The following is a 25,857-nucleotide window of genomic DNA, read 5'->3' on the forward strand; positions in this document are numbered from 1 at the left end:
TATCACGGGTTATGTCCTGAAACCTCGAAGTGCAAGTGGACATCCTATACTGAACTCTACTGTGTTCCGATGAACCGCTTTCAATGGCGGTGTATGTCGTAGATATTCGTTGAAATTCATAATATTTGGAAGCCTTTAGATGTGCTTAGATATTTTGTTGTTAATTTCTTTAGAAATAATTTAGGTGTGACGATAGAGGTTAGACATCCTACAAAATAGCAGCTCTTGAATTTATTTCCATACATAGGTATATTGTTTAATTTTTCGCAAAGGGCAAGCAAGTATTAACCGTGTAAGAATTAGAAATTCTGATCATTAATTTCAACAAAATGGTTACATTATTATTTTCTAATGGGAACCTTTTTTTAATATGTATATTACTATGTATTATTTTTCTTAAATAAGCTGAAAATTAATTAATGATTTGTTAAAACTACAAGTTATTATTTAATATAATTTTCTAAAATTTTCTTAAATTGTAAGATTCAAAATAAAAGTGAAATTTTGTTTTATGTAAATCGGGAAGATACATAATTTATAATAATACGTATATCTCTATACGTACCTAAGTATTTTATGGAAATGCACAATAGTCAATACAATGACAGAAAAGATGTTTTCGCACATATTTCATAGTCACATATATTTTTCCGCGAAACTATTTAGTACCTACACACTAACTGCTAGAAACAAATATTATAAGTGGCAGAAATACCAGGTTATTCCGTCTATATCGTGATAAATTCATTTAAATTTATAGAACATTGAATTAAATAAAAAACGACTAGACATATTAATTTTATATACTTAGTACGCGCGTGGAATTCGTATTCTGAAAGAGGCTGTGTTGTTATTTTGAATTAGTTGTTCAACAGCATTCGGGTGTGACAGACTCGTTTAATAAATAAAAGAAAATACATATCATATAATTATACGTATTAAATAAAAACAATGACAGCGACCAGTATCCAAAACGAGGGTACGTGCAGTGAAGTTTATAAACAATTGGACAAATTCGGCAAATTTCAAGTGTACCAATATATTTTAATATGTTTGCCTATAATTATGGTTTCTATGATCCATGTGAATTATATCTTCGTAGCAGAAGACGTTAATCACAGGCAAGTGTTATTATAAATATTAATTTTAAGCAGATGCAATAATATCATGCTCCAATTAATTGTTTCAAAACATATTGTAAGGCATTTACTAGAAAAACCCTAGAAAAACCGGATAAAATCGATTAATGTGATAATAATTAGTAGGAACTCATATTTAATTAATTTGTTAAATGAAATACATATATATTAAATATACATTTAATTAATATGATAATCTGAAAACAATTAACTAACGAACTTTCCTAATTTACAATTTTTTGTCGTGGTCCAATTTTTGCGCAACTATTTTAGTTGATTAATTTTATAAGTAAATAGTTACAATCAATATGTAAAATAATTTCGATTTAATTTGCTCCAACATTATCTCGTAATCAAGAATTTATTCTTATTACATGTCACGTAGTTCCTTTTTCGTTTTTTTTAGGTCTGGATTCTATGTTCTTTTTGTTACAAAGAACTGAAAATCGATGCCTTCAAGTTCACCCATAGTATCCTACAACTCTTCATGCGTTCATTAAAATAAAAACTATAATAGTTTTATTTTAATGAACGAATGGTTTGTAACATAATAAAAAATCATTAATTTTTTTCCTCATAAGTATTCAATGTTAAAAAATATTTATTCTGAACTCTGTAAAAATAATCTAAATGAAAAGGACAATTTGCTTGTGTAATTATAAAAAATCACAATTTATTCATAATTAAAAAAAAAGCTTACTACAAATATGCAGATATAAATACCTAGTGTAAAATTACATTCAACCAGATAATTACAGGTAAAGTTTATAGTGCAATGACATGGTAATAAAAATTGCAGTACAGCTTTCAAACGACTGATCCAATCTTTCCTGTTAGGTTATTTATATTATGTGGTTGATGTCTTTTAATTTATGAAGTGGATTTCTGCCAATCTCAATTTCGTAGAATTCATCGAGCCCAAGTTGCAGCCAAAAAACTTGGAATACCTACTTGCCAAAGTGAGAAATTACTTCACACCGGAACAGCTTCTCAAACTTTATCAAGCCCAAGTTCGTTCGTGTGTGGAGTACTGTAGCTATCTTTGGGTGGATCCGCCAAAACTCACCTTGGAGCTTTGGAAGAGTCGAGCTTGCAGAATTATTGGCGATCTCTCGTTGATTTGTCGTAACCTCCAAAGTCTAGATCACCGCCGGAAAAGTGCATGTCTGTCGGTATTCTATGGAAAACATTTCGGTGAATGTGCATAATATGAACTCCACCACCTTATTCCACCATCTCCGTTTCTTTATTGGACATCCAGGCATGCATCTAACTTCATCCATTCACTGTTGATATACCGCACATACACACTCAGCGTTATGAGATTTCATTTTTCAAATCTCTCTTTCATCGTCGGTGTTCCCGGACCATTACAATCTACAGCTCTTGAAGAGCTCTCTAGTCTAAAATGAATAGGCTTCTTCTAGGCAGACGTGCTCCTTCATAGATCACATCGCCGCTCTACATCAGGAGGGATAGTGGTCTCACGCCTGCCTATCAAGTACATATAAAAAAGAAAGTTTTATACATCCCATATGATTAATATCCCCGTACCTGATTAGTCTTAAAGTTTAGGTCCAGTAAGTACTAACACGTACTAAGCATTATAGACAGAAGAAACAGTAGGAATATTATATAAGCGATTTTCTACGCAAATTGCGTAATATGTCGGTAATAACAGAAGAAAAACTATTCTATACATTTGAGACGAATCTAAAACCCAGAATAAAATCCTTCAAGTCTCATTTAAATTATTAATGAATTATTGTAAGTTTGATTAATGTTACCTACACGAGTTATATAATAGGTATGTGACGTTCCTGTGAAAATGATTATGTAGTTTTATATTCCCATAGTTGTTTACCAAATTGTTCGCTTATTAATCGTTTTAAATTTCATGATCATCACATAAATGTATCATATATACACAGAGCATTCAAACAAAGCGTGGTCGTTTTTCGTTTATTTGTTTTTTTTAAAGCTCATCTAAATAAACAAAATTCATCTTTTCATAGTTATATGTACCTATGACATTATCAAATATCGTAAAATAAAAATAAAATGTATTCGCTGTAAAATTTATTGTTGCTCCGATAAAATAGGTCCAAACAAGGCTATGTCGCAACATTTGCTTTAAATTTTGACCTAGAATTTGTAAGAGCGTTCGAATAGAGCTTAGAGCACCAAAAAGTATTATACATATATATATTTCTGCTTCAAGAACCAAATAGGTCCAGACTATCTGTTCCAATGAATGCTGTACTACAAATTTCTTTTTTGTTTTTATTCTGTCTCGTATAGTTTCTTTACTCTTCCGCATTAATTAAGCTTCATTTAGACGAGGATCTTCCAGAGCGTTCGAGTATGTATGCTATTCATGTTTAAAATAGAAATAGCACTAATATGGATAGAATTAATAATAAGAAAAAACTAATTATTTGTTCTTGTTTTTCTCATAGAAATTCCTGCAATTTAAATTAAGCTTAGGTTTAAACCATTACAATTATTAAACACAGATACCTATTTAAGTACTAGCACTGTGACTAGCACAGTCGCACAGAATACTTAATAGTAGCTAATGCTAGTATTAGGATAGGCCTCTATTATTATATATACAGCTTATTTAAATTGTAATATAGATTTTTTTTCAGTAGTAATATGACTACTGAAAAAAAATCTATAATATAGATTTTACTTAATACTCTAATATGACTACTGACTGCTACCAGTACCTAGAAGTTAGTAGTATATTACTACCAAAAAAAAATCTATATTACATTTTATGTATTTAATAATGAAACCAACTGTTAGGATGTACTTACTATCAATAATGCAAAATAGGGACTCATGTCGTAATTTTATGTTTTCTTAAACATAAAATTACGACTGGTAAGATTTATAGGTAGTGCAAATTTTTAGTTTTTTGTTAGTTTTTCCTTATTTACATTTTTGTATTCTTTCCTTACGTAATACCTAATGATTTGTAGGTTTTCCACAAAATACTTTTCTCAAGTTGCGCAGCTTGGCAACAACCAACCTATTGTTTTAATGATATTATGTATTGCCAAGACTTAACAGGAAAAAGGTTAAAATACTCAGAACTTATAAACATACCTACTTATAAATGCAAGTATGGTTATGACGTGAAAAAGTTTAATTGTAGGTAGTACATACGTAGTACCCACAGACATGTATCAAGATAGACTAAGCGAGTGTATGTACTTCCCGTGTCCAAACTAAGTTTATGAAACATACTTGACGCTGGCCTACACTCAGTCCGCGCTTGCAGTTCGCCAAGGAAAGACGTGAAGCTGAATAAAGTAAAATGCCGAATTGCGCCGTTATAAACTGTAGAAACTCCACAGCTGTGAGTGGCCGAGTTAGAAGAGATGTTTCCTTCCACCGGTAAGTAATTTTCCAATCAGAATATGCACTATTTATTTTAAAATCAAATAAAGAATATCTGTGGAAAACGATCGTGACAAACACGGATACCAAATCATACGAAATGATTCGGAATACATTGCGGCTTTTACTTGGCACGGTAAAGATCGAGTCGTATGATAACAAGCAATGAATAGCGTCTTCTCATTTTTCTGTTCTCATTTTTCTGTCCAATTTTGTGGTTAGTGATGTTCATTTGATGCAACAGTTCTCGATTCTAATCGATTTTATAATCGAACAGAAAAATGATAATTTGAAGGAGCAATTTTTCAGAAAAAAAGGCATAGATTTTTTTTGTTATTTAATACGATTGACCTAGAACTTTTAAGTATTTTAATACAAAGGTACTCAAAATAAATATTATGACATGGACGCCATTAGTTAAAGTGTCATCTTGGGAGGTTTTAAGAAAACTCCTGATTGCTTAGACTATGTTTGTTTTTTCAGTTTTCCAAGTAACCCGAACATAAAAGAAAAATGGATTGATGCAACGGGACATAAAGATTGATTGATTGACAGCTTCATTACTTTCTTTCGATGGCCTCTCTAGTACGTAGTACACGGTAACTCAATGGGCATATGTAAGAAAAAGCTAAAACACATTAGTGTACTTGTTAGAATATTAAAAGGTTTATAAATTTATTTTATCATTCCTCTGTCTATGGTAATTATCATTTTTCTGTCTTGAATCGATTTAGTAATCGATTACGATTCATTTATTTAATTACCTCTTAGACATAGATCTAGTTTGATCTGATTTCTTTCGATTTACTTCGATGGGATAGGACGATACTAGAATCGCCGCGCGAGTGGCGTCCTAATCGATTTAGCGTAAAATGAAATTACCATCACTAAAAAGCGCTCGTGACGTCATAACGCGTCAAGGTCAGTACAAAAAATATGACACGCTTGGTTTTCATACAGATCGCGGTACTTGCGTAGTCTATCTATGTCTGTGGTAGTACCTATATTATTATTAGTATGTGGTAGTACCTATATTCGATTATGCACGAGTAGTTTGTAATAATTAATAATAATAAAATAATAAATATTTCGGGACAATTTTCACACACGGCACGATCTGATCTGATCCCATACTAAGCTTTTCGCTTGTGTTATGGAAACCAGATGGCTGATAAACATACATATATAATTTTAAATAAATACTTATATAGATAATTAACACCCAGACATAAGGCAAACATCTATGTTCATCACACAAATATTTGCCCCGGGTGGGAATCGAACCCACGACCTCCCTTGTAAATATGGTAATAACAATTAAGGTGATGAATTAATTTTTCTAACATTTACGGCCCTTTTTAAACCTTCGTAATTTTTATATTATTAAAGTTGTCGTGATGAAAATTCTTGACAAGAAAGTTCAATAGTAACACAATACGTCTACCGTTTTAGAAACATGATTCCATGATATTTTCTCGATAGAAAAAAAATACAAAGTTCTCATTGTTATTTTTTTATAATCTCTGGCATCTTCAAAATAACAAACGTAAAGTTACGACTTTTTGGATATTAACTATAAAATATACAACCTATACGTCTACCGATTTAGAATTTTGAAATATGCGATGGTTTTGAAATAAACAAGAAATACTTGAAATTAGCGCGCGACCAGCCAATATAGCGAGAGCCGCCCTGTACCTTCCTACCCCGATCGCTGCACGAGTCATTCCCGCTACGGCCGTCACACGGGGAACTTGTGTCGCTCGCGCAATCGTAAAAAAGGGTGACAACACGATAAGACAAAATGAGACAAATGGGGACAATAAAGAAAATAAGAAGAAGAAACATAAAGGTTGGAGAAAAAAGAATGCTTACAATTGAAACAAATTAATGAAGTAAGTTGGTTTTATTTTAAATTTGATGATAATTGTATTATAGACGATGTTTGATATGTACCCCTGTTTTAAGTACATAACGAATGTGTAAGATTTTTTCATTTATAGCATAGATAATCTTTTCAGAAATCCGGAATCCAGAAGGAAAATAAACCCACTGATTGTTCACAATGTGAACCCACTCCTTCGTAAGTACCTTTATTCAGTCAAAAATGTATGTTATCAACGTTCTACTGGTTTTATCGCATGATTCCATTTTTAGCAAAAAGCAAAAAAGTGCAAAGAAATAAAAAATCATGGAGAACTTAGTGGAAGTATGGCGGACGTAATATGGAACAGGAGCTCATTGGAGTAGTATTATATTTAAAAAAAATACGAAAAAATTTCAAGAATTACATTTCTTAGTAGGTGGTAGATAAGTATGTTGTATAAAGAATTTGATGTTGATATTTATTTCATTTATACTTACTACACCTGTGCGGGAAATTGCTTAGTACTAAAACAGGTTTATATTCATATTTACATAGTAATGTGAGTTTTAATTTCGAAAAATTTTGTGTAAGTATATTAAATTGAGTTCCTGGGTGATCTGGAAACACAATTGGGCCCGGAAGATGGCGCTGCAGTCACTCCTCCTAATCACATGAACCGATTTGGATGAATATTTGTGTGCACATTTCATTGTTGTGGGATGATTGGTTGATTCGTTTTCACATTAGCTAATATTATGTATTTTTGTTGTAAACTTAATTTAATGTTTATAATACATTATTATTGGTAAAATAAGCCAGTGTTCGTCTCACATTGCTGTACCTGCCTACCTACCCTACCAGGGCCTAACTTTGTTCTGGCTATTTTATTTTGATTATATGTAATGAATAATTACAATTATAATAGAGTGCAAAAAATAAATATGTACATGCGTCAATATATTTTGTGTTTTTTATCCAAAGTTTCGCATCAGTTTTACTGTATTAGTGATATCTTCCACTCTTGACTTTGACTAAGAAGAATTAGGGTTTATAACTTCTTTCAGAAATAGTACCTTTCATTTCTGGGCATGATGTAATATCTACGTCAGCATCAAATTCTATCTAAATCAATTCAGTAGTCCGCGTTATTGATTACCATTTCATTTTTTCAGAGTAACAATATTTTTTGTTATTTTAAAGATTATTTATAACCTGTATTATTTTGTAATAAAGTAAACATTACGAAATAATAATAATTATTAATAATGTCTAAGTAGTTGTTGGAAAGAAGATTATTTGTTTATAAGCAAGAAAATAAAACCAATAAATCAACAATTGAATAAATGTATAACAATACTATAACTGTATGACGACTCCATACATGTTTGTCCCGAGTCGGCCAGCGGCAGCGCGGCGAGTTTGCAAGAATGACTTCGCGCACACCCGCGTTCGCGATAGCGAGCTATTAGACTCCGCCCGCCAAGCAGTGGATTTTTTTTTGTGTATCGTCTTAATGAAATATCAACAATTATTACAAGTAGTGCAATTAAGTTTATGTAAAGGCCCTAACTTGTAGTTATCTAGATAAAAACGCTTTAGGACATACATATTTTAATTATTGTTATCAAAGGAAGTCATTCTATATTTTTGATTATAATTGGAATTAAATTAAAATCCGTTATGTATTATGTACATATCATTTCTTTACCAGCTCAAGTTTAAATTGTCTAAAGCTCTAAAAGCGTCAATAGAAGGGCAAGAGGCTCTATAATATTAATCTTGTATACGATCATTGTAGACATATGCACAACAAGTACAAGTTTCGAATATTACATAATAGCCAGCATAAGCGTTATAATATATTGTGTGTCATTGAATATTTAAAAATACCTACAGAACTTTTTATTTTTAAGGTCGCCCACTTTACACTAAAATTAATAATCAGTGTGAAATAAATCGAATAAGTTAATGAAATGGCAAAAAATCATTCATCATCCGCTACAAACTGGTGTTAAAAATAAATTGCGATTTGCATTTTTTTTTATTTTTGGTGTGAAGAAGCCAATGACCTCCGTGATGGATTTGCCATATTTATATTAATTTAGTTATTTAAACTGAAGTAATAGGCACGTGGATGAACAACGTTAAACAACGTTAAACATACGCAAAAATTATATAATATCTCTCAATGTTTTTATACTAGGTATTTTGTTGGCATAAATCCTAATTCAAACGTGTCATTAACCGACTTTTTAAATAAAGCAATGTACGTATCTATACGAAATTTTCAAATATGGGATTTACCCACAGACATGTATCAAGATAGACTAAGCGAGTGTATGTACTTCCCGTGTCCAAACTAAGATTATGAAACTTACTTGACGCTGGCCTACACTCAGTCCGCGCTTGCAGTTCGCCAAGGAAAGACGTGAAGCTGAATAAAGTAAAATGCCGAATTACGCCGTTATAAACTGTAGAAACTCCACAGCTGTGAGTGGCCGAGTTAGCAGAGATGTTTCCTTCCACCGGTAAGTAATTTTCTAATCAGAATATGCACTATTTATTTTAAAATCAAATAAAGAATATCTGTGGAAAACGATCGTGACAAACACGGATACCAAATCATACGAAATGATTCGGAATACATTGCGGCTTTTACTTGGCACGGTAAAGATCGAGTCGTATGATAACAAGCAATGAATAGCGTCTTCTCATTTTTCTGTTCTCATTTTTCTGTCCAATTTTGTGGTTAGTGATGTTCATTTGATGCAACAGTTCTCGATTCTAATCGATTTTATAATCGAACAGAAAAATGATAATTTGAAGGAGCAATTTTTCAGAAAAAAAGGCATAGATTTTTTTTGTTATTTAATACGATTGACCTAGAACTTTTAAGTATTTTAATACAAAGGTACTCAAAATAAATATTATGACATGGACGCCATTAGTTAAAGTGTCATCTTGGGAGGTTTTAAGAAAACTCCTGATTGCTTAGACTATGTTTGTTTTTTCAGTTTTCCAAGTAACCCGAACATAAAAGAAAAATGGATTGATGCAACGGGACATAAAGATTGATTGATTGACAGCTTCATTACTTTCTTTCGATGGCCTCTCTAGTACGTAGTACACGGTAACTCAATGGGCATATGTAAGAAAAAGCTAAAACACATTAGTGTACTTGTTAGAATATTAAAAGGTTTATAAATTTATTTTATCATTCCTCTGTCTATGGTAATTATCATTTTTCTGTCTTGAATCGATTTAGTAATCGATTACGATTCATTTATTTAATTACCTCTTAGACATAGATCTAGTTTGATCTGATTTCTTTCGATTTACTTCGATGGGATAGGACGATACTAGAATCGCCGCGCGAGTGGCGTCCTAATCGATTTAGCGTAAAATGAAATTACCATCACTAAAAAGCGCTCGTGACGTCATAACGCGTCAAGGTCAGTACAAAAAATATGACACGCTTGGTTTTCATACAGATCGCGGTACTTGCGTAGTCTATCTATGTCTGTGGATTTACCACATATAGGTAGTTAATGTTAATAACATGGCAATTTCCTAATTTATGCAAAAACTGTTATACGACCACATTTGTCGATTAAAAGCAAAATAAAAAGATTTAAACCTGCTGCATAACAAATCACTTGACGACTGAATGCAACACAATCAAATGGCAATAAATTACATCATTATTTTTTATAAATTATTCAGCTTGTAACTTGCAACGTCATTTTAAGCTCACACAGCAACCCAACCAGTTTTTGAACGTTAGTTGACTAATAGACTACAAGCCCGCATATGAAAAAAATATGGGTCAAATGAACCACCAGTGGACATATCTAGATCGAAAGAAGAGCAAAAAATAATAAGATTCATCACTATGCCGTCACTTGTAAGCTGTCCAACTGAGTGCAGATGAGAATTGAAAAGTACAGGTAGACTCGGTAAATTTTGGTCATATATTTTTGTACGGCATTCTTAACCATCGATAGATCCATTAAAAATAATAAGAAACCGCTCAGTGCCGTACAAAAATGTTGGTCCACCAAGTCGGAATTTTCATTTAATTTCTGAGAGTTACCGGGGGTAAATTTGGTCATTTGACCATGTACGGCATCTGTGTCATACTATTGCTATACTGCTTTTAATCCATTATTCCGCAACGCCGTACAAAAATCATGGGGACAAGGGGAAAAAATCGAGAGTTGCAATCCCCTCTCTTTCCCCACTCCAGGGGGTCATTTGACACAACACGAAATAAATTTATTTTTAAAGTATTTTATGCATAGATAATATTTTTTCATGTGCCGTACATTTTCGTTGGTTCAAAGGGGAAAAATCTGAAAAAGAAAAAAATCCATATAACGAAATGTTTGCTTTATATTTTTATAATAAAATATAAATATACATTAATATTAAGAAGCTCGAGGTGGTTAATTATCACCTTGGAAAGTCGGAGTCAGGTGGAATGGACTCAGTTAAATTGATGAACTAATAAGAAAGCTATGAACGAAAAGATGTGAATTATATGCAATCAGCCCATGAATATAGGTAAAGTCACAAGCAAATGCTAGAAATATATACATATTCAAAATGTACAAGTAAAGCGCTTTCAAATGATACCAAACACGGCATATTTATCTTAACTTTATTTTTTTACTCTGTATGTTTTGTCCGCTAGAGGGCGCCACATTAGATTTTGTGAAACCCCATATAGCCTTTAGCTAGCTGGTCGCTGGTTATCCAGTGAACAATTCAGACGCTTCTAATGATATGTCATATTTTGTCGAATTCTGATAAGTAGTTTCGAAGTTACGAGAGAATAGATGAACATACATTCATGGCCTGTCAAAATCATAACCCTCCTTTTGCTTTGCCGTAGTCGGGTAAAAATATTTTAATGCCATACTGTATCAGATGGCCATAAAGTACCCTTAAAATTGTAGCGTCGCTTTCATCAGCCTAAAAGTTGTGGTCTGCACAAAAATGTACGGCATCGGTTTTTCCTAATTTATCTATGTGAATACTATCTAAAACAACGAATAAAGTGTAGAAAACTATTATATTTCATTAATCTACGATGTTTAAACTTTTACAAAATTTCAGTTTTTGCATTTCTCTATAACTTTTTTTAGAACGGTTTCTTTTGAACGGCAATACTATACAACAATTGAATTTTACAATATCATGTTAAAAAAAAAGTTCCCGTACAGGGTCAAATGACCTTACAGCTCTTTATATCAAGAATTCGATGAAATTAAGATGATTATTGGTATACATCTAAAAGAACAATTATTTTTTGACGGCATTGCTTTTAATAGTACTTTTGAGTGCTAGATAATGTTTTGGAACCGAAGCCGTACTTAGTCAAATGACCCCCTGGAGTGGGGAAAGAGAGGGGATTGCAACTCTCGATTTTTTTCCCTTGTCCCCATGATTTTTGTACGGCGTTGCGGAATAATGGACTAAAAGCAGTATAGCAATAGTATGACACAGATGCCGTACATGGTCAAATGACCAAATTTACCCCCGGTAACTCTCGGAAATTAAATGAAAATTCCGACTTGGTGGACCAACATTTTTGTACGGCACTGAGCGGTTTCTTATTATTTTTAATGGATCTATCGATGGTTAAGAATGCCGTACAAAAATATATGACCAAAATTTACCGAGTCTACCTGTACTTTTCAATTCTCATCTGCACTCAGTTGGACAGCTTACAAGTGACGGCATAGTGATGAATCTTATTATTTTTTGCTCTTCTTTCGTTCTAGATATGACCCCTGGTGGTTCATTTGACCCATATTTTTTTCATATGCGGGCTTGTAGTCTATAACTGTATTAGCCAGTATGTAGAAAAATTAAAAGCATAAGTACGAGAATTTTCCTTAAAACTTACTGCAGCTAGATCATGTGGCATTTAACTATAAGCAAGTTTGTAATTACGTGTTGTTAACATACTTCAGAAAGAGCAGTGCATACTAATAATGTATGCAATATAAACTGAGCAATTTACGCGCTAAAAGTAGTATCAAACTGTCTGATTATATTTTTATGATAAGGTGTAAAAATAATATAAAATTTTATTTATGTTGCAACAATATAAAATGTATCACAGTTTCAGATTGATTCAAAACTGAAAAGCTCTTGTTATTCTTATGTAGAGCATATTATATAACGGACATTTACCTAAATTAGTTAATAACATATCATTAAATTAATTTGAATTTCATTCACATTAGAAATATTCGGAGAATCTCGTTAAAATAAAGCAGTTTTAGCAGGAAAATATACAATATTTTTCCTCAGATATTCAATATTTAATGTTGAGAATTGTGTAAACTTGCGTGGATCTTTAACACGACCACTTCTCAAGCAAGCCTTGTACTCGTATTTCTTAGAAAAATTGAAAGTAAACTCAATATCCTGTAAATTGTATTGACAATTTATTCCATTGCGGTATTACACTTATGCGTTAATGAACGAAATAGACTCCGACTGGATAAATAAAGAAAATATGTAATATAAAAGCAGTGTTAAAATACCTGTCTGTCCGGTTGCTATACGGACGTCATAATAAATATTGCCTGTAATAAAATTCGCTTGCTAAGCACGCAAGGTATGAAAGTTTATGATTATGGAAGGTCTATTTATTTTGCCTTAAGTTTAGCTGTAAAGGTTAGATATTTTTAGATACAATGATTATTTCAAAAGCTCTAAAAGTAGTGGAGTGACGATCGTGCAAGTTGTATTGGCTACGAAGGCGTAATTGACTTGTATACTATGTTATATGTATAACTAGCTTTCCGCCCGCGGCTTCGCCCGCTTTGTCTAAAACCTAATAAATTATATACTAAAACCTTCCTCTTAAATCACTCTATCTATTACAAAAAACCGCATCAAAATCCGTTGCGTAGTTTTAAAGATTTAAGCATACATAGGGACATAGGGACAGAAAAAGCGACTTTGTTTTATACTATGTAGTGATGTCTTATGGAAGCTTTTAGTATATAATTTGTTAAGTTTTCTACAAAGCGGGCGAAGCCATGTTCGGAAAGCTAGTATATTATGTAAAAGGAGAAAGTCAGAGGAGCTATTTTAATAATATAAAATAACATAACAATGCCAAAATATTGTCTGTGTTCAAAATAACTTTGTTTTCCGAAGTGCGTGTTGTTATTTACATGCGGCCAAGACATTGAAAAAAGCTTTTCCACATTTGTTTTCCGGTTTTATTTAAGGATTTCAGAATATATTTTAAGCACATTTTAAGGATATTTTACGGTTTTTTTACTGTTTTTTTTAAGTTTTATAAAATTTAAATATTTATTGAATATATAATAAATTTTTTAATATATTAGATATTATTGTAGGACAACGTAATAATATAAAATACATACTATGTTTTGTATGTTGGTCCGTATAAAATTTTCTAGAATCTAGACGTACAATGTGTCATATTTCGCTACAATTCTGCTTATTTTAAGTACTGTCCTTGTAACTTGGTGCAAGTTTTATTTTTTGCTAGATACCAATAATTACCAGTTCATGTATCTCTCTACCGACTATGTAGTAGGTACATTTATAATTATAGTGGAGGTAATAATCAAGAATGCACAAAAAGTCCCATTATTTTTAAGTTTGGAGTAATGCATAACAATTAAAAACTTGTTATAAAAAAGTAATTAGCGGGTTTCGGGTGCAATTACATAACGTTAGCATTTTTGGCAATTTGATTGCGAAATGTAATTTTTTTACCATTATAACAATAAAATTGATTCTCCTCTTCTTTAAAGTTTGGCAAACAAGTAAATGATGATTTAAAATCATAATGAATTAAATAGACTCCGACTGGACTATGCCGAGCCGTGTGTGAAAAATGTCCTGTAACATTTATTTATTTATGTTAATTACAAGAGAGCTTTATAAATAAGTAAGGCAATTTAAAGCTTACAAGTTCGACGAGTTGTCAAGCAATTATTTTGTATAGGTACCTACTAACTTAAACAAAAAAAAGTATTCGGATAATATTATGGATTGATTAATTTATTCGAGGTCATGTTTTTTGTAAATATTGTATCAAAATAGTTAACGGTATTATACGGATAACGGTTTTTTATTAATAAAAATAATTTTGACCTACCTATGCTGAAAATTTTCATAAAAATATATATAATTGAGGGGTCGCCTGGTAGAGATCACTCTGAAGTGATAAGGCCGCCCCGTTACACATATTGGAGCTGTTACTTTGTCATTTATTGTTTACTTTTATATTTTATAAAATAATGTGTGTAATGAAGTGTCAAATAAATAAATAAATAAATAAATAAAAATAGTAATATTTCTGTAAGCTATTTCAATTAAAGAAAGCTTAAATGAACGAAAAAAGTATTGGTGGAGCTAAAAGTTAACATTTTTTAAGAATTGATCTTGTTGTTATCTCACATAATATTATATAAATAATATGCTTAAAAGGGTTTCAGGGTTTCATAAGGACCAATGATACAAATATTCTAATCAGTAACAATGTAGCAATCAATTGGGGTCAATATGTTTGAAATAACTTATGAAGGATAATAATTGAACATCGTTACGATCAAATACAGATGCAATAATATTAATCATAAAATCATAAACATAAACAAACAAGTACCTAATATGCTAACAGTTTCCATTCCTTTAAAAAAATAAGTTATAGTATAATAAATAATAATATGGCATCCGTGATCACGTTCGGAGGAGACAGGGAATTAAAATAATAATAGTTTAAAAAAACTAAAAAACACGCTTTTTATAGAAACCGAACTAAAAAATGGAATAATTTTATCAAATTAGTGTATTGTCATCGGTCCTCAATAAATCTACAAAGTTTGAACGAAATCTGGCCGTTTAAAGTGGGTCAAAATCGCGCCCAAAGAAGTCGGTTACAAACATACAAACATACAGGTGAAGCTAATATAAAGCGTGTAAAAACATTAACATTTTGCATTTATTTTTTGTTTTAGTATCCAATCATTTGTGTATGTCTAAATACAGTAACATTATTAATACCTTACAGATACTATCTAGGTTTATGTGTAAATAGGCGTGACTCCAAACACAACTTCGTAAACTTCTCTAGTCCTTTATCAGTTCCACTTCACATTAATTTGAGAAAATGCACAATTCTTGTGAAAGTGGTTAAATATTTTATGAGAAAGTTGTCGTCAAAAGAAGTATGAAGAGCCTTAGTAGGAAGTCCTTGAAATCTTCTATAAACGGAAGTTTAAATTTGCAAAAGAATCTATCAAAACATAATATATGTATTTCTTAATTTAAACCTAATTAATCAAGTTTCGTGATTTATCTATAGCGATTTACATACAAGTATAACGGGGCCGTCGCATTTTTTAAATACCAATAAAACATATTGCCTTGACTTTGCACCCATGTCGGTGAACTTTAAATTTTGATTACCTATTATATAATAATAGTAAAATTAATATTCAATCAACAATTCAGGTTATAAAATATAGATACTCCAACGTATTTATTAACCTTGATCTACGAAATTTAAACGCGACAAAGTTGAACTCCAAAACAATCAACAAAGAACATTCCGTATCTAAATTGGGAGTCGAGCGTGCTTCTGCACGAATTGAGCTAAGCTTGTTCTGGGGAAAAGCAAAACCCCCAATGAATATCGGCGTAATAAAGTTGGACGTAAAAGTCACTGTTTTTTGTACGATGAGAAGATTCCTGTGACCAAGTCGTTTAATCCCATAGTCAATTCTTTTATCGCTATCCCTTCACTTTCTCTTTAAAGCTGTCATTTCATTTGCAAGGACTCTATATATTAAAATTAAATTATTATTATTATATTCTATAATATCATTATATACATGTGCTGTAGCCTGTACTTACCATTCAGGAAAAAAAACATACTTGTCACGCGGTAAAACTACGAGTCATGTCAGTAACATAAAACAATATCAAATATAGGAAGAAATATAGGGAAACATAACATAGGTATACAAACAAGTACAGATATTACATAATTCGTATAACAATTATCATAAAATTCGAATTCTTGTCTAAATTATAGTTGGCCTTGACTTTTAGAGCATTGATGGCGCATAAGATATTAATAATGTTGTAAATTTATTTTGCAGGTGTCGCGTTCCAGAATGTGAAGACGTCAATCCAACTGTGGAAATACCGACGTGGTGGCCGAAAGATGTGAACGCAAAATGCTTTAGACCCGTTGTAGACATGAGAAAATATCATATAGCGAACGATACATGTTCGAATAACACGTTTCTTGAAGTATTAGAAGAATGTCACGATTGGGTTTTTGAAAATGATAATTCGATAGTAGCTGCGGTAAGTTTGTTGTTTGATAATATCACGTTTTTTCAAGCTTGGATCTTAAACGCACGTGAGGACGCTTGAAGCATAGCAATTATCGACACTACATTGGTTATCGGTCGTAAACTAATGGTCGAAGGCAGGTAATTAAAATTGGGATTTTTATGTGACTGATATCTATAATATTATCTATATGCAAGTTTTACTTTTATTAATAGATGGCAGATAGTGGATTAACATTTTTTTATTATTGATACATAAAACATAACTTGTCTATAGACGATTGATGATGCAAGCAAAAATAAGAGTGGATTCACTGACGATTATGCTTGAATAGAAAAAATTTTACAAGTTAATATTTTGGCGACTTTTTTGCTAGCATTCGAAGGAAGCGGAAGGGAAAAAACATAGATAACTATGGCATTTTTTACACAGGGCGGGCGGGAAAATAAAAATATGCTGTAGGGCGTAGGCACTAACTCTTATAGGGCTGAACTTTGTGTAGAGTATTGTACGCATATTAGCGTGTCTGTATGTAAGTGTAAACAGTAGTTGATATATCTTATTACGACCTTATTATGACGCATTTTCCAAGCAATGAAATAAGTTGATCTCTATAGGCTCAAACATCCATTATTTTAATTTTTATGTTCTAATCCTGATGCGCTTGATCATGAAGCGCTTGATTTCTTCTATCATCACTTATGCACATAACATTTTGTCGATTTTTATTAAATTTGGTACCCACCAAAGGCACCAAAACCAGTCCTGTAATAATAATATCGGCAATAAGTATATATAATGTTAACGACCTGATACACACGCTTATTCTCATTTCTTGTCTCGAATTAATCCTTTGGAATGATGTATAAATTAAGAAAGGGAAGGGAAAGAAAAATTATAATAATGACAAAAAATTATTGTTATTTATGTTGCCATTATATTAACGATATACAATTTTATAGCTGACAATATTTTATGGTCCTTTGAGCATCACTCACACTTGCTCATATAATTAATTACATTATTTTTCTAAAATTCACAAATTGTGAAGACCTGCAATGTCTCCATATGGAGCATGGGATAAGTGTATTCAATTTCATACAAATTGGTTATTATCGTTAATTCAACTATCTTTATTCTTTATGCTAAATAAACGTTCTGTATCCTGCCAGATCGTTTTTTTTTCTCCGCCGGGGACTCAAACAGAACCTCCTTGACGTTTCCAGAAAAACCTCTTGGAATTTTTTTCTCCTTGGGAGAATTCAAACATAAATCAGACCTATTAACATTAATTATTTTGAATGTCGGAAATATTTTCTCGATTGGTATTCTCTATTAAAATGCACATTCTTTTATGTTTACAGTTACCTATCGTAAATTATTCAGTAAGTAATATCTGGAAGAGAAATATAAACAATTTTTATTGTATAATGTGACACATGGACATGATCACATGACATTGTTTATTGTAGAATTAATGCATGGTGTTTAATAATAACTCAGTTTATATTAAACAAAACATTACTTCTTGCTTAGAACAATACATCGTGCATACAAATAATTAGGTTCTTTAGTATTTTTAGCTCTTACACAATTCTTTAATTGTTATAAATTATAAGACAATTTTAACGATGCGCGTCAAATAATATACAATTCTATATGTTTCTCATTATTTGTTACCGAGAATTACTGCCAATATAACGACGGGTATAAATTATAATGTATCTTATTGAAATTCGAAGTATGAAGTATGCTCTTACAAGTCGTACATAATATTTGAAAAGGTCAGTTTAATTAAACTTTCTACTTTTACTAAATGTAGAATTGCAAAGCTTTATATTACACAAACATAATATTGTGAAAACATAAACGCAACCGCGATACTTTTAATCAGCACAAGAGTAGAGCCACGAGCGAGAGCGTTCTTATAATAATTGGAACGTCATTTATTTTCTCAATTACGATTCAATGTCAGTGTATTTTTATTTGTAAGTCCATTCAAAACACAAAAAATATAACAATGAACCATTAAATATCCAGGATTTATCATGAAAGTTCTATAAGTTTTTTTTATTTTATACATAAAGCTCTCCTTTGCATGCTATAATGGCATTTTAAGGGTGCTATAACAGTTTTTTAACAAAAACCGCTATTTTACGGTACAATTTTAACTCAAAGCACTTACACGTGAGAACAAAGTAATATCTTAATTTAAAGATAATATATTCAGTTCTACGATCATCTTATAAAAATTGTACGACGTCATACAAAATTGTCACTGAAATACGATTTTCCCAGCACAATGATCGCATAAAATGCAAAAAAATGGGGTCTAAACCGGTACACTTTTAAGAAAATTAAAAGCCTAATCTATCTTCTTACCTATAAATTATTGAGGGATATATAGTCCTTTATAGATTAAGATAATTTTTTTGTATCTAAATCAAAATTTTATTTCAATTATAAGCTAAATTAAAAATACTTGTCGATTTCTTCATACATTTTGCTCTCGCGGGTCGTCAGACCGCGCTCAGAAGCGCTCTTGGAAGGACGGGTGTATCGCTCCTCGTCCCAAAAATAAAAACGAATTAGAAAAAGATTATTGTGCGTATACTGTCGTTTTCGTGATTTGAAATATTTGATACTTTATAAGAGTAAACTGTATAAGTTTCATATTCCAGTTATTTGTAATTTAAAATTATGTTTTAAAAATTATGTTGACTGAGATCCTCTTTTTTTATGGGTTGTTGAACGGATTGGTGGGGTAAAGCAATTTGACAAAACTTAAATCCAAAATGGCGCCGACGAAAATTTGCCATCTTTTCGTCATGGGTGTCATTTTGATGGTTTTTGGGGTAGCTATTAACCAATATGAGGTCAAAAATAAAATCCAAGATGGCGCCGACGAAAATTTTACATCTTTTCATCATGGGTGTCATTTTCATGGTTTTTGGGGTAGCTATTAACTAATATGAGGTCAAAACTAAAATCCAAGATGGCGCCGACGAAAATTTTATATCTTTTCGTCATGGGTGTCATTTTCATGGTTTTTGGGGTAGCTATTAACCAATATGAGGTCAAAAATAAAATCCAAGATGGCGCCGACGAAAATTTTACATCTTTTCATCATGGGTGTCATTTTCATGGTTTTTGGGGTAGCTATTAACTAATATGAGGTCAGAACTAAAATCCAAGATGGCGCCGGTGAAAATTTGACATCTTTTCGTCATGGGTGTCATTTTCATGGTTTTTGGGGTAGCTATTAACTAATATGATGTCAAAACTAAAATCCAAGATGGCGCCGACGAAAATTTTACATCTTTTCGTCATGGGTGTCATTTTCATGGTTTTTGGGGTAGCTATTAACCAATATGAGGTCAAAACTACAATCCAAGATGGCGCCGACGAAAATTTTACATCTTTTCATCATGGGTGTCATTTTCATGGTTTTTGGGGTAGCTATTAACTAATATGAGGTCAAAACTAAAATCCAAGATGGCGCCGACGAAAATTTTACATCTTTTCGTCATGGGTGTCATTTTCATGGTTTTTGGGGTAGCTATTAACCAATATGAGGTCAAAAATAAAATCCAAGATGGCGCCGACGAAAATTTTACATCTTTTCGTCATGGGTGTCATTTTCATGGTTTTTGGGGTAGCTATTAACCAATATGAGGTCAAAAATAAAATCCAAGATGGCGCCGACGAAAATCTGTTATTTTATTTTAGTTTACTTCTTTATTATTAAGAAAATTACACCTATGACGAAAAGATGTCAAATTTTCGTCGGCGCCATCTTGGATTTTGGTTTTAACCTCATATTCGTTAATAGCTACCCCAAAAACCATGAAAATGACACCCATCACGAAAAAAGTCAAATTTTCGTCGGCGCCATCTTGGATTTTGGTTTTAACCTCATATTCGTTAATAGCTACCCCAAAAACCATGAAAATGACACCCATCACGAAAAAAGTCAAATTTTCGTCGGCGCCATCTTGGATTTTAGTTTTGACCTCATATTTGTTAAGAGCTACTCCAAAACCTTGAAAATGACACCCATGACGAAAAGATGTAAAATTTTCGTCGGCGCCATCTTGGATTTTAGTTTTGACCTCATATTGGTTAATAGCTACCCCAAAAAATACCCACACTTGCAAATGTGTTTGCTACGTAGGAAAAGTTCAGATTTAAGAGTATCCTAGGTAATGTGTTATGTGACGAATACCTATAATTTATTTCATTCCGACTATTTTTCGGAATAACATACATTTACTAAGAATTGTATACAATGCCGGATTTAATACAGTGCCGGTAACATCATATGTATGATAATAATTCTACATTTCTTAAAAAGCTTTGATATTGTATACAATTCATAGATTATTATTCAATGAAATAATTATGCAAAATAGTCACACTTTTTTAAGTTGTTTGAATATACTAACATACTTATTAGGATCGTACCTACTAATAAAAGTAACAAAATGAATTTTTAAAGTTCCTAGTAATCTTCTGGAATCAATTTCAATAAAAATACATAATATCAAAAATTAAAAATAATATCAAGTATGAAGATGGTCTATAAAATGGAATGCGCTATGTTTACGTGAGCGTGATATTGCCGCGAACAAAGTTACGTCGTTAGATACCTAAATTTGAGTAACGCAGATTTGTGACAGCGTCCTTAAGCGTGCTGATTTATATGCATAACTATGTAATTATGTAATATGTATCAGAAAACGTGTACCATATTGTATGTCAGCCAAATATCTTTAGAAGATTTTCTAGAAATATCCGATACTTCAATCAACATGTTTTCAAGGATATTGGTAAATACAGAGAGTTAGTGAATGTGACACGAGTTATTCTTGCAACAACAAGAGCGGTCGTTCACTTTGAACTATAAATATAAAATTTATTTGTTTTCACTACCAACGCATGCACTTTCGAAGGTGAAATTTCTAATAAAGAAAATTATTTCGCTTCATTAAGAAAACTAATACATCTAAATATAAACTTAAAGGTGACTGACTGACATAGTGTTCTTTCAACGCACAGCCCAAATCCTGGACGGATCGGGCTGAAATTTGGCATGCAGGTGTTAGGACGTAGGAATCCGCTAAAAAGGATTTTAATCAATTCAACCCCCAAGGAGTAAAATAGTCGAAGTTTGTACCATGAAAATTTATCTGTTCCAATCCAATAAAGATAAAACATGGATAAAACATACCACGTGATAACAGACAGTTATTAATATTTTTATGTTGCATCATCTGTGCAAAGATATACACACCTATTAGAAATAATTATGCATCTTCTAATAATAAAGAATTTGGCATGCGTTTAGATGAGACGGCACGATTGTTATTGCACACATTTTTAACACTTTACATAAATAACATGATGTAACTTTATGCAGATGGACGGGCTTATGCAAATGCCATGCTATTATCTGCTTATATTTTGCAATTAAAATAATAATAAAAGCCCAATACTTACTTACGATTTTACAAACAAACACAAATTACTATGGATTAAGATTACAATTCTCATTAAAATGACAATAAAACTATTATTATGTTAGTATGTACCTTCTAATACGATTGCAATTGAGGTCATGTATTTGCAACTCTATACACAGACATTATAATGTTATGTGCAAACAAATTTTGTATTGCAGGATTCACCACAAAGCATCTTGAAAATTATTATAGTTATGGCCAGTCTAGGTCAAGACGATACTTAACGACTAATAGCAATGCATATTTGATTTTGAATTATGCACCTGTATTTATACGATAATATGATGTTATATATAAGAGTAAATGTATTTATTATAAAGAATTTCTGTTTATTGTCATTATTTTTTGCAGTTGAACTTGGGATGTGAATCATGGAAATCAACCCTAGTTGGATTCATTCACAACGCAGGAATGATCGTATCAATGATGTTGACTGGCTGGATAGCTGACAAGTAAGTTAATCGAACTTATGAAATATCTGAAAATAATTATTTTAATAATACCTTTTGGCTAGCCCTATTTCAACAATTTTGACTACTACTCAAGCACTCGCACTTTTTCCCCCAGAAGAACGAACCTCGAACGTAGATTAGAGATCATAAATCTATACTAATAATTAATATTATAAAGCTGCAGAGTTTGTTTGTTTGAACGCGCTAATCTCGGGAACTACTGGTACGATTTGAAAAATTATTTCGGTGTGAGATAGCTCATTTATCGAGGAAGGCTATAGGCTATATATCATTACACTACGGGCAACAGGAGTGGAGCCACGGGGGTGAAACCGCGCGGAGCAGCTATAAGTATCTTATATATTAGAAATACACTACTTTACTCGACCTGCTTTTTGTCAAACGGAGTAAGAATTATTATTCTTTCAGGATAGGTAGAAAACCCACTATCATCATGTGTTCGATTGGCGGTGCTGTAGGCTTATGCAAAATATTTATAACCAACTACTATGCGTATCTTAGCGTTGAATTTCTGGAGTCCGTTCTGGCATCTGGACTGTATACCGTGGCTGTAGTTTTGTGTAAGTATTATATCTCTTATTTCTACTTGGTACCAATTTTTTTTTCTAAAACCACTTTGTACTTTCAGTAATTGAAGTCGGTGGTGAAAGCAAAAGAGTCACTGCTGGTGTTATTTTCTCGTACGCTGTGTATATTGGAGAAGTATGCTTCGCTTTTATCGCATTGGGATTGAAATATTGGAAATTACTTATTATTGTAGTATATGCGCCCATGATTCTTTTCATAGTATACATGCTCATTCTCCGAGAAAGCACTAGATGGCAGATGCTCAGAGGAAAAATGGATGAATCTAAAGAAACACTGAAGATGATTTCAAAAATGAATAAATTGCAAGTTTCTGAAAAAGAAATAAGTGAAACGAGTGATGAAGATTTAAGATTCCAATTCAACGTCGTGATACAGAAAGAGAAGGAAACAATGAAGGATATATTAGCGTCGAAAGAGATAATGATACGTTTGTCAGTTACATCGTTTTGTTTCTTCGCGTCTAGTTTTGTCTACTATGGATTAGCTGTTCATTCCGTTTTATTGCCGGGCAATAAATACACAAATTTTATTCTGGCGTCTGTTTCTTCATTTCCTGGAGATTTAATTGCGTTGTATACGTTCAATAAATATGGAAGAAAAATCTCACTGCAATTTGGCTATGTATGTTCTGCATTTTTCTTGATAGTGCAGTCGTATTCCCCTGATTGTAAGTATTCATTATTAAAGTTTAATAATGGCCTCAAATACTTAATTAAGTTCTATACGCATTTATTAATTAGGATTTTTTTTCAGCAATAATGTGGTTGAAAGTGGTTTTATTCCTTTGTGGGAAACTCGGAGTTGTCGTATGTTTTACTGGAATCTATACATACACGTTAGAATTGTTTCCGACGAGTGTCCGCGGAACTCTAATTGGATGTGGCAACACAGCCGCGAGAGTCGGAAGCATGTTGGCACCTTTAACCCCTCTATTAGTAAGTACACTTAAAAAGCTTTTAGATATTGTGGTGGGTACTTATTAAAAAGTTTGGAAACACAAACATTTTTAAATACTTATAATAAAAAGGGTTAATTTTATTATTTCTTTGCAGACAACCGAATTTTCCGCATTGCCAGCCATCTTGTTCTCATCCGTAGCCTTAATCGCTGCCGCACTGCTCACCTTCACACCAGAAACGAAGACGTTACCAATGTTCGACACAATAGCACAAGTGGAAGCTCACAAAGCAAAAATAATGACGCATTTATGAACAGTATCCTTCGTGTAGATTAAAAAAATTCGTTAAACGGCTATAAGTTATTTTGACATTTAAAGCTTACCTTCGTCAAAAAGACTGACGTCCGGGCCTTGATATTTTTATTGTGCTTTGAATTTTGATTCATAGACGCTCGGAGCAATTAACAAGCCTGGAGAAGTAACAATTAATTGAACTATAAAGCACTAGATTGGCCTTTTTGGCTTATGGCAAAATGTCATGCGAAAAAAGAGGACAGATATATGTCAGTTCGACAGTTTGAAATGACATGTAGCCATTGAAATTTGTTTTAGTGACCAGTCTGGTCACTAACGCATGGTGATTTTAATTATTGTTTTTGAAGTGAAAAACGTGTTTTCTAGTTTCTTATGTTATTTTCTGAAAAGATAATTTACTAAAGATTACATGGCTTGTGTTGTTCACGGCTGTAAAAGCCGTAGTACTGGGAAATCGGATGAAGATTGGAATTTGTCTTTTCACAGGTTAGTGTTTTATCAATTTTTTTGTTAATTGTAATATAAATAAGCTAATTTACGTTATTTTCATAATCATCTATGTTTTATCTAACCTTAATCATTGAAATGAAATCATAATCAGCTTAGTTTTTAGAAAAAATGCAAAATATAACTTCAATAGTGTTGTGCAATTATCGATACTTGAGTAGGTACGAAGTACTTCATTGATAATGACTGCTTTAGGTTAGGAGAAAAAAAAAAGGTATTTAAGTATGGATTTTATTGTTATTTGCAGGTTTCTGGCTTGAGAAAAATTAAAAGATGTTTGGGTTAAAGCTATAGCACAGGGAAAATTGGAAGCCTTCAAAACATTCTCGGCCTTGTTCAAATCATTTCGAATCAGACGGGAAGAAACGTAAAAAAATAAAAATTAAAATAAAATCTTTATTTTGCTTTAAACATGGTATTCAATGGTGATACAATTATATTAATAAAGCACAAACATGTTCAGCCAATACAAGCATGCAAAAATAAAATAAAGTAAAGTAAAGTGCTTTGCAAGATGCTGTGCCACAAGTTTAAGGTGGCATCTATTTTAAATAATAAATATTGTAATTTGTTAATTAAGTATCGAAATAAAATGTTGTAAAAAAAATTTTAAATTTTATTTGTTTTATTTGAAGCAATTTATTTTAAACTTTTACCAATTTTTTCCTGTGGGAATGAGTTATTTTCCCGCGGTAAATTGTAGCCTAAGTATATGTTATTCTGATGTTTAATCTATAATATGTATAATTGTAAGTTTCCATAAAAACTCATTCAGTAG

The 25,857-nt window shown here is 31.9% G+C and overlaps 1 protein-coding gene and 1 long non-coding RNA gene across 2 annotated transcripts; both read left to right on the forward strand.

Moving 5' to 3' along the window:
- Positions 1–878: 878 nt before the first annotated feature.
- Positions 879–24,693, forward strand: LOC149902979 (organic cation transporter protein-like). Its single transcript, XM_090109433.1, has 7 exons — positions 879–1,121; positions 16,578–16,788; positions 22,650–22,750; positions 23,180–23,331; positions 23,400–24,026; positions 24,113–24,294; positions 24,412–24,693. The coding sequence occupies exons 1-7, from the start codon at positions 952–954 to the stop codon at positions 24,568–24,570; spliced, it is 1,602 nt and encodes a 533-aa protein (XP_089965559.1). The 5' UTR covers positions 879–951; the 3' UTR covers positions 24,571–24,693.
- LOC149902980 (uncharacterized) lies at positions 5,864–7,262 on the forward strand. The gene is made up of 3 exons (XR_016457486.1): positions 5,864–6,442; positions 6,569–6,630; positions 6,705–7,262. It is a non-coding gene; the product is annotated as an uncharacterized LOC149902980 (long non-coding RNA).
- Positions 24,694–25,857: the final 1,164 nt, after the last annotated feature.

Source organism: Colias eurytheme, chromosome 14 (genome assembly GCF_061535395.1).
Source record: "Colias eurytheme isolate Ceu_HAF_F1 chromosome 14, ilColEury1 Martin Lab GWU primary, whole genome shotgun sequence".
Classification (NCBI taxonomy): domain Eukaryota; kingdom Metazoa; phylum Arthropoda; class Insecta; order Lepidoptera; family Pieridae; genus Colias; species Colias eurytheme.

Excerpts from the sequence above, each read along its gene's own strand:
- LOC149902979 (XM_090109433.1), top strand. The coding sequence starts at position 952 with ATGACAGCGACCAGTATCCAAAACGAGGGTACGTGCAGTGAAGTTTAT. Across the intron at positions 16,789-22,649 it reads ATAATTCGATAGTAGCTGCG|TTGAACTTGGGATGTGAATC; the intron begins GTAAGTTTGTTG and ends TATTTTTTGCAG. Across the intron at positions 23,332-23,399 it reads TACCGTGGCTGTAGTTTTGT|TAATTGAAGTCGGTGGTGAA; the intron begins GTAAGTATTATA and ends TTGTACTTTCAG.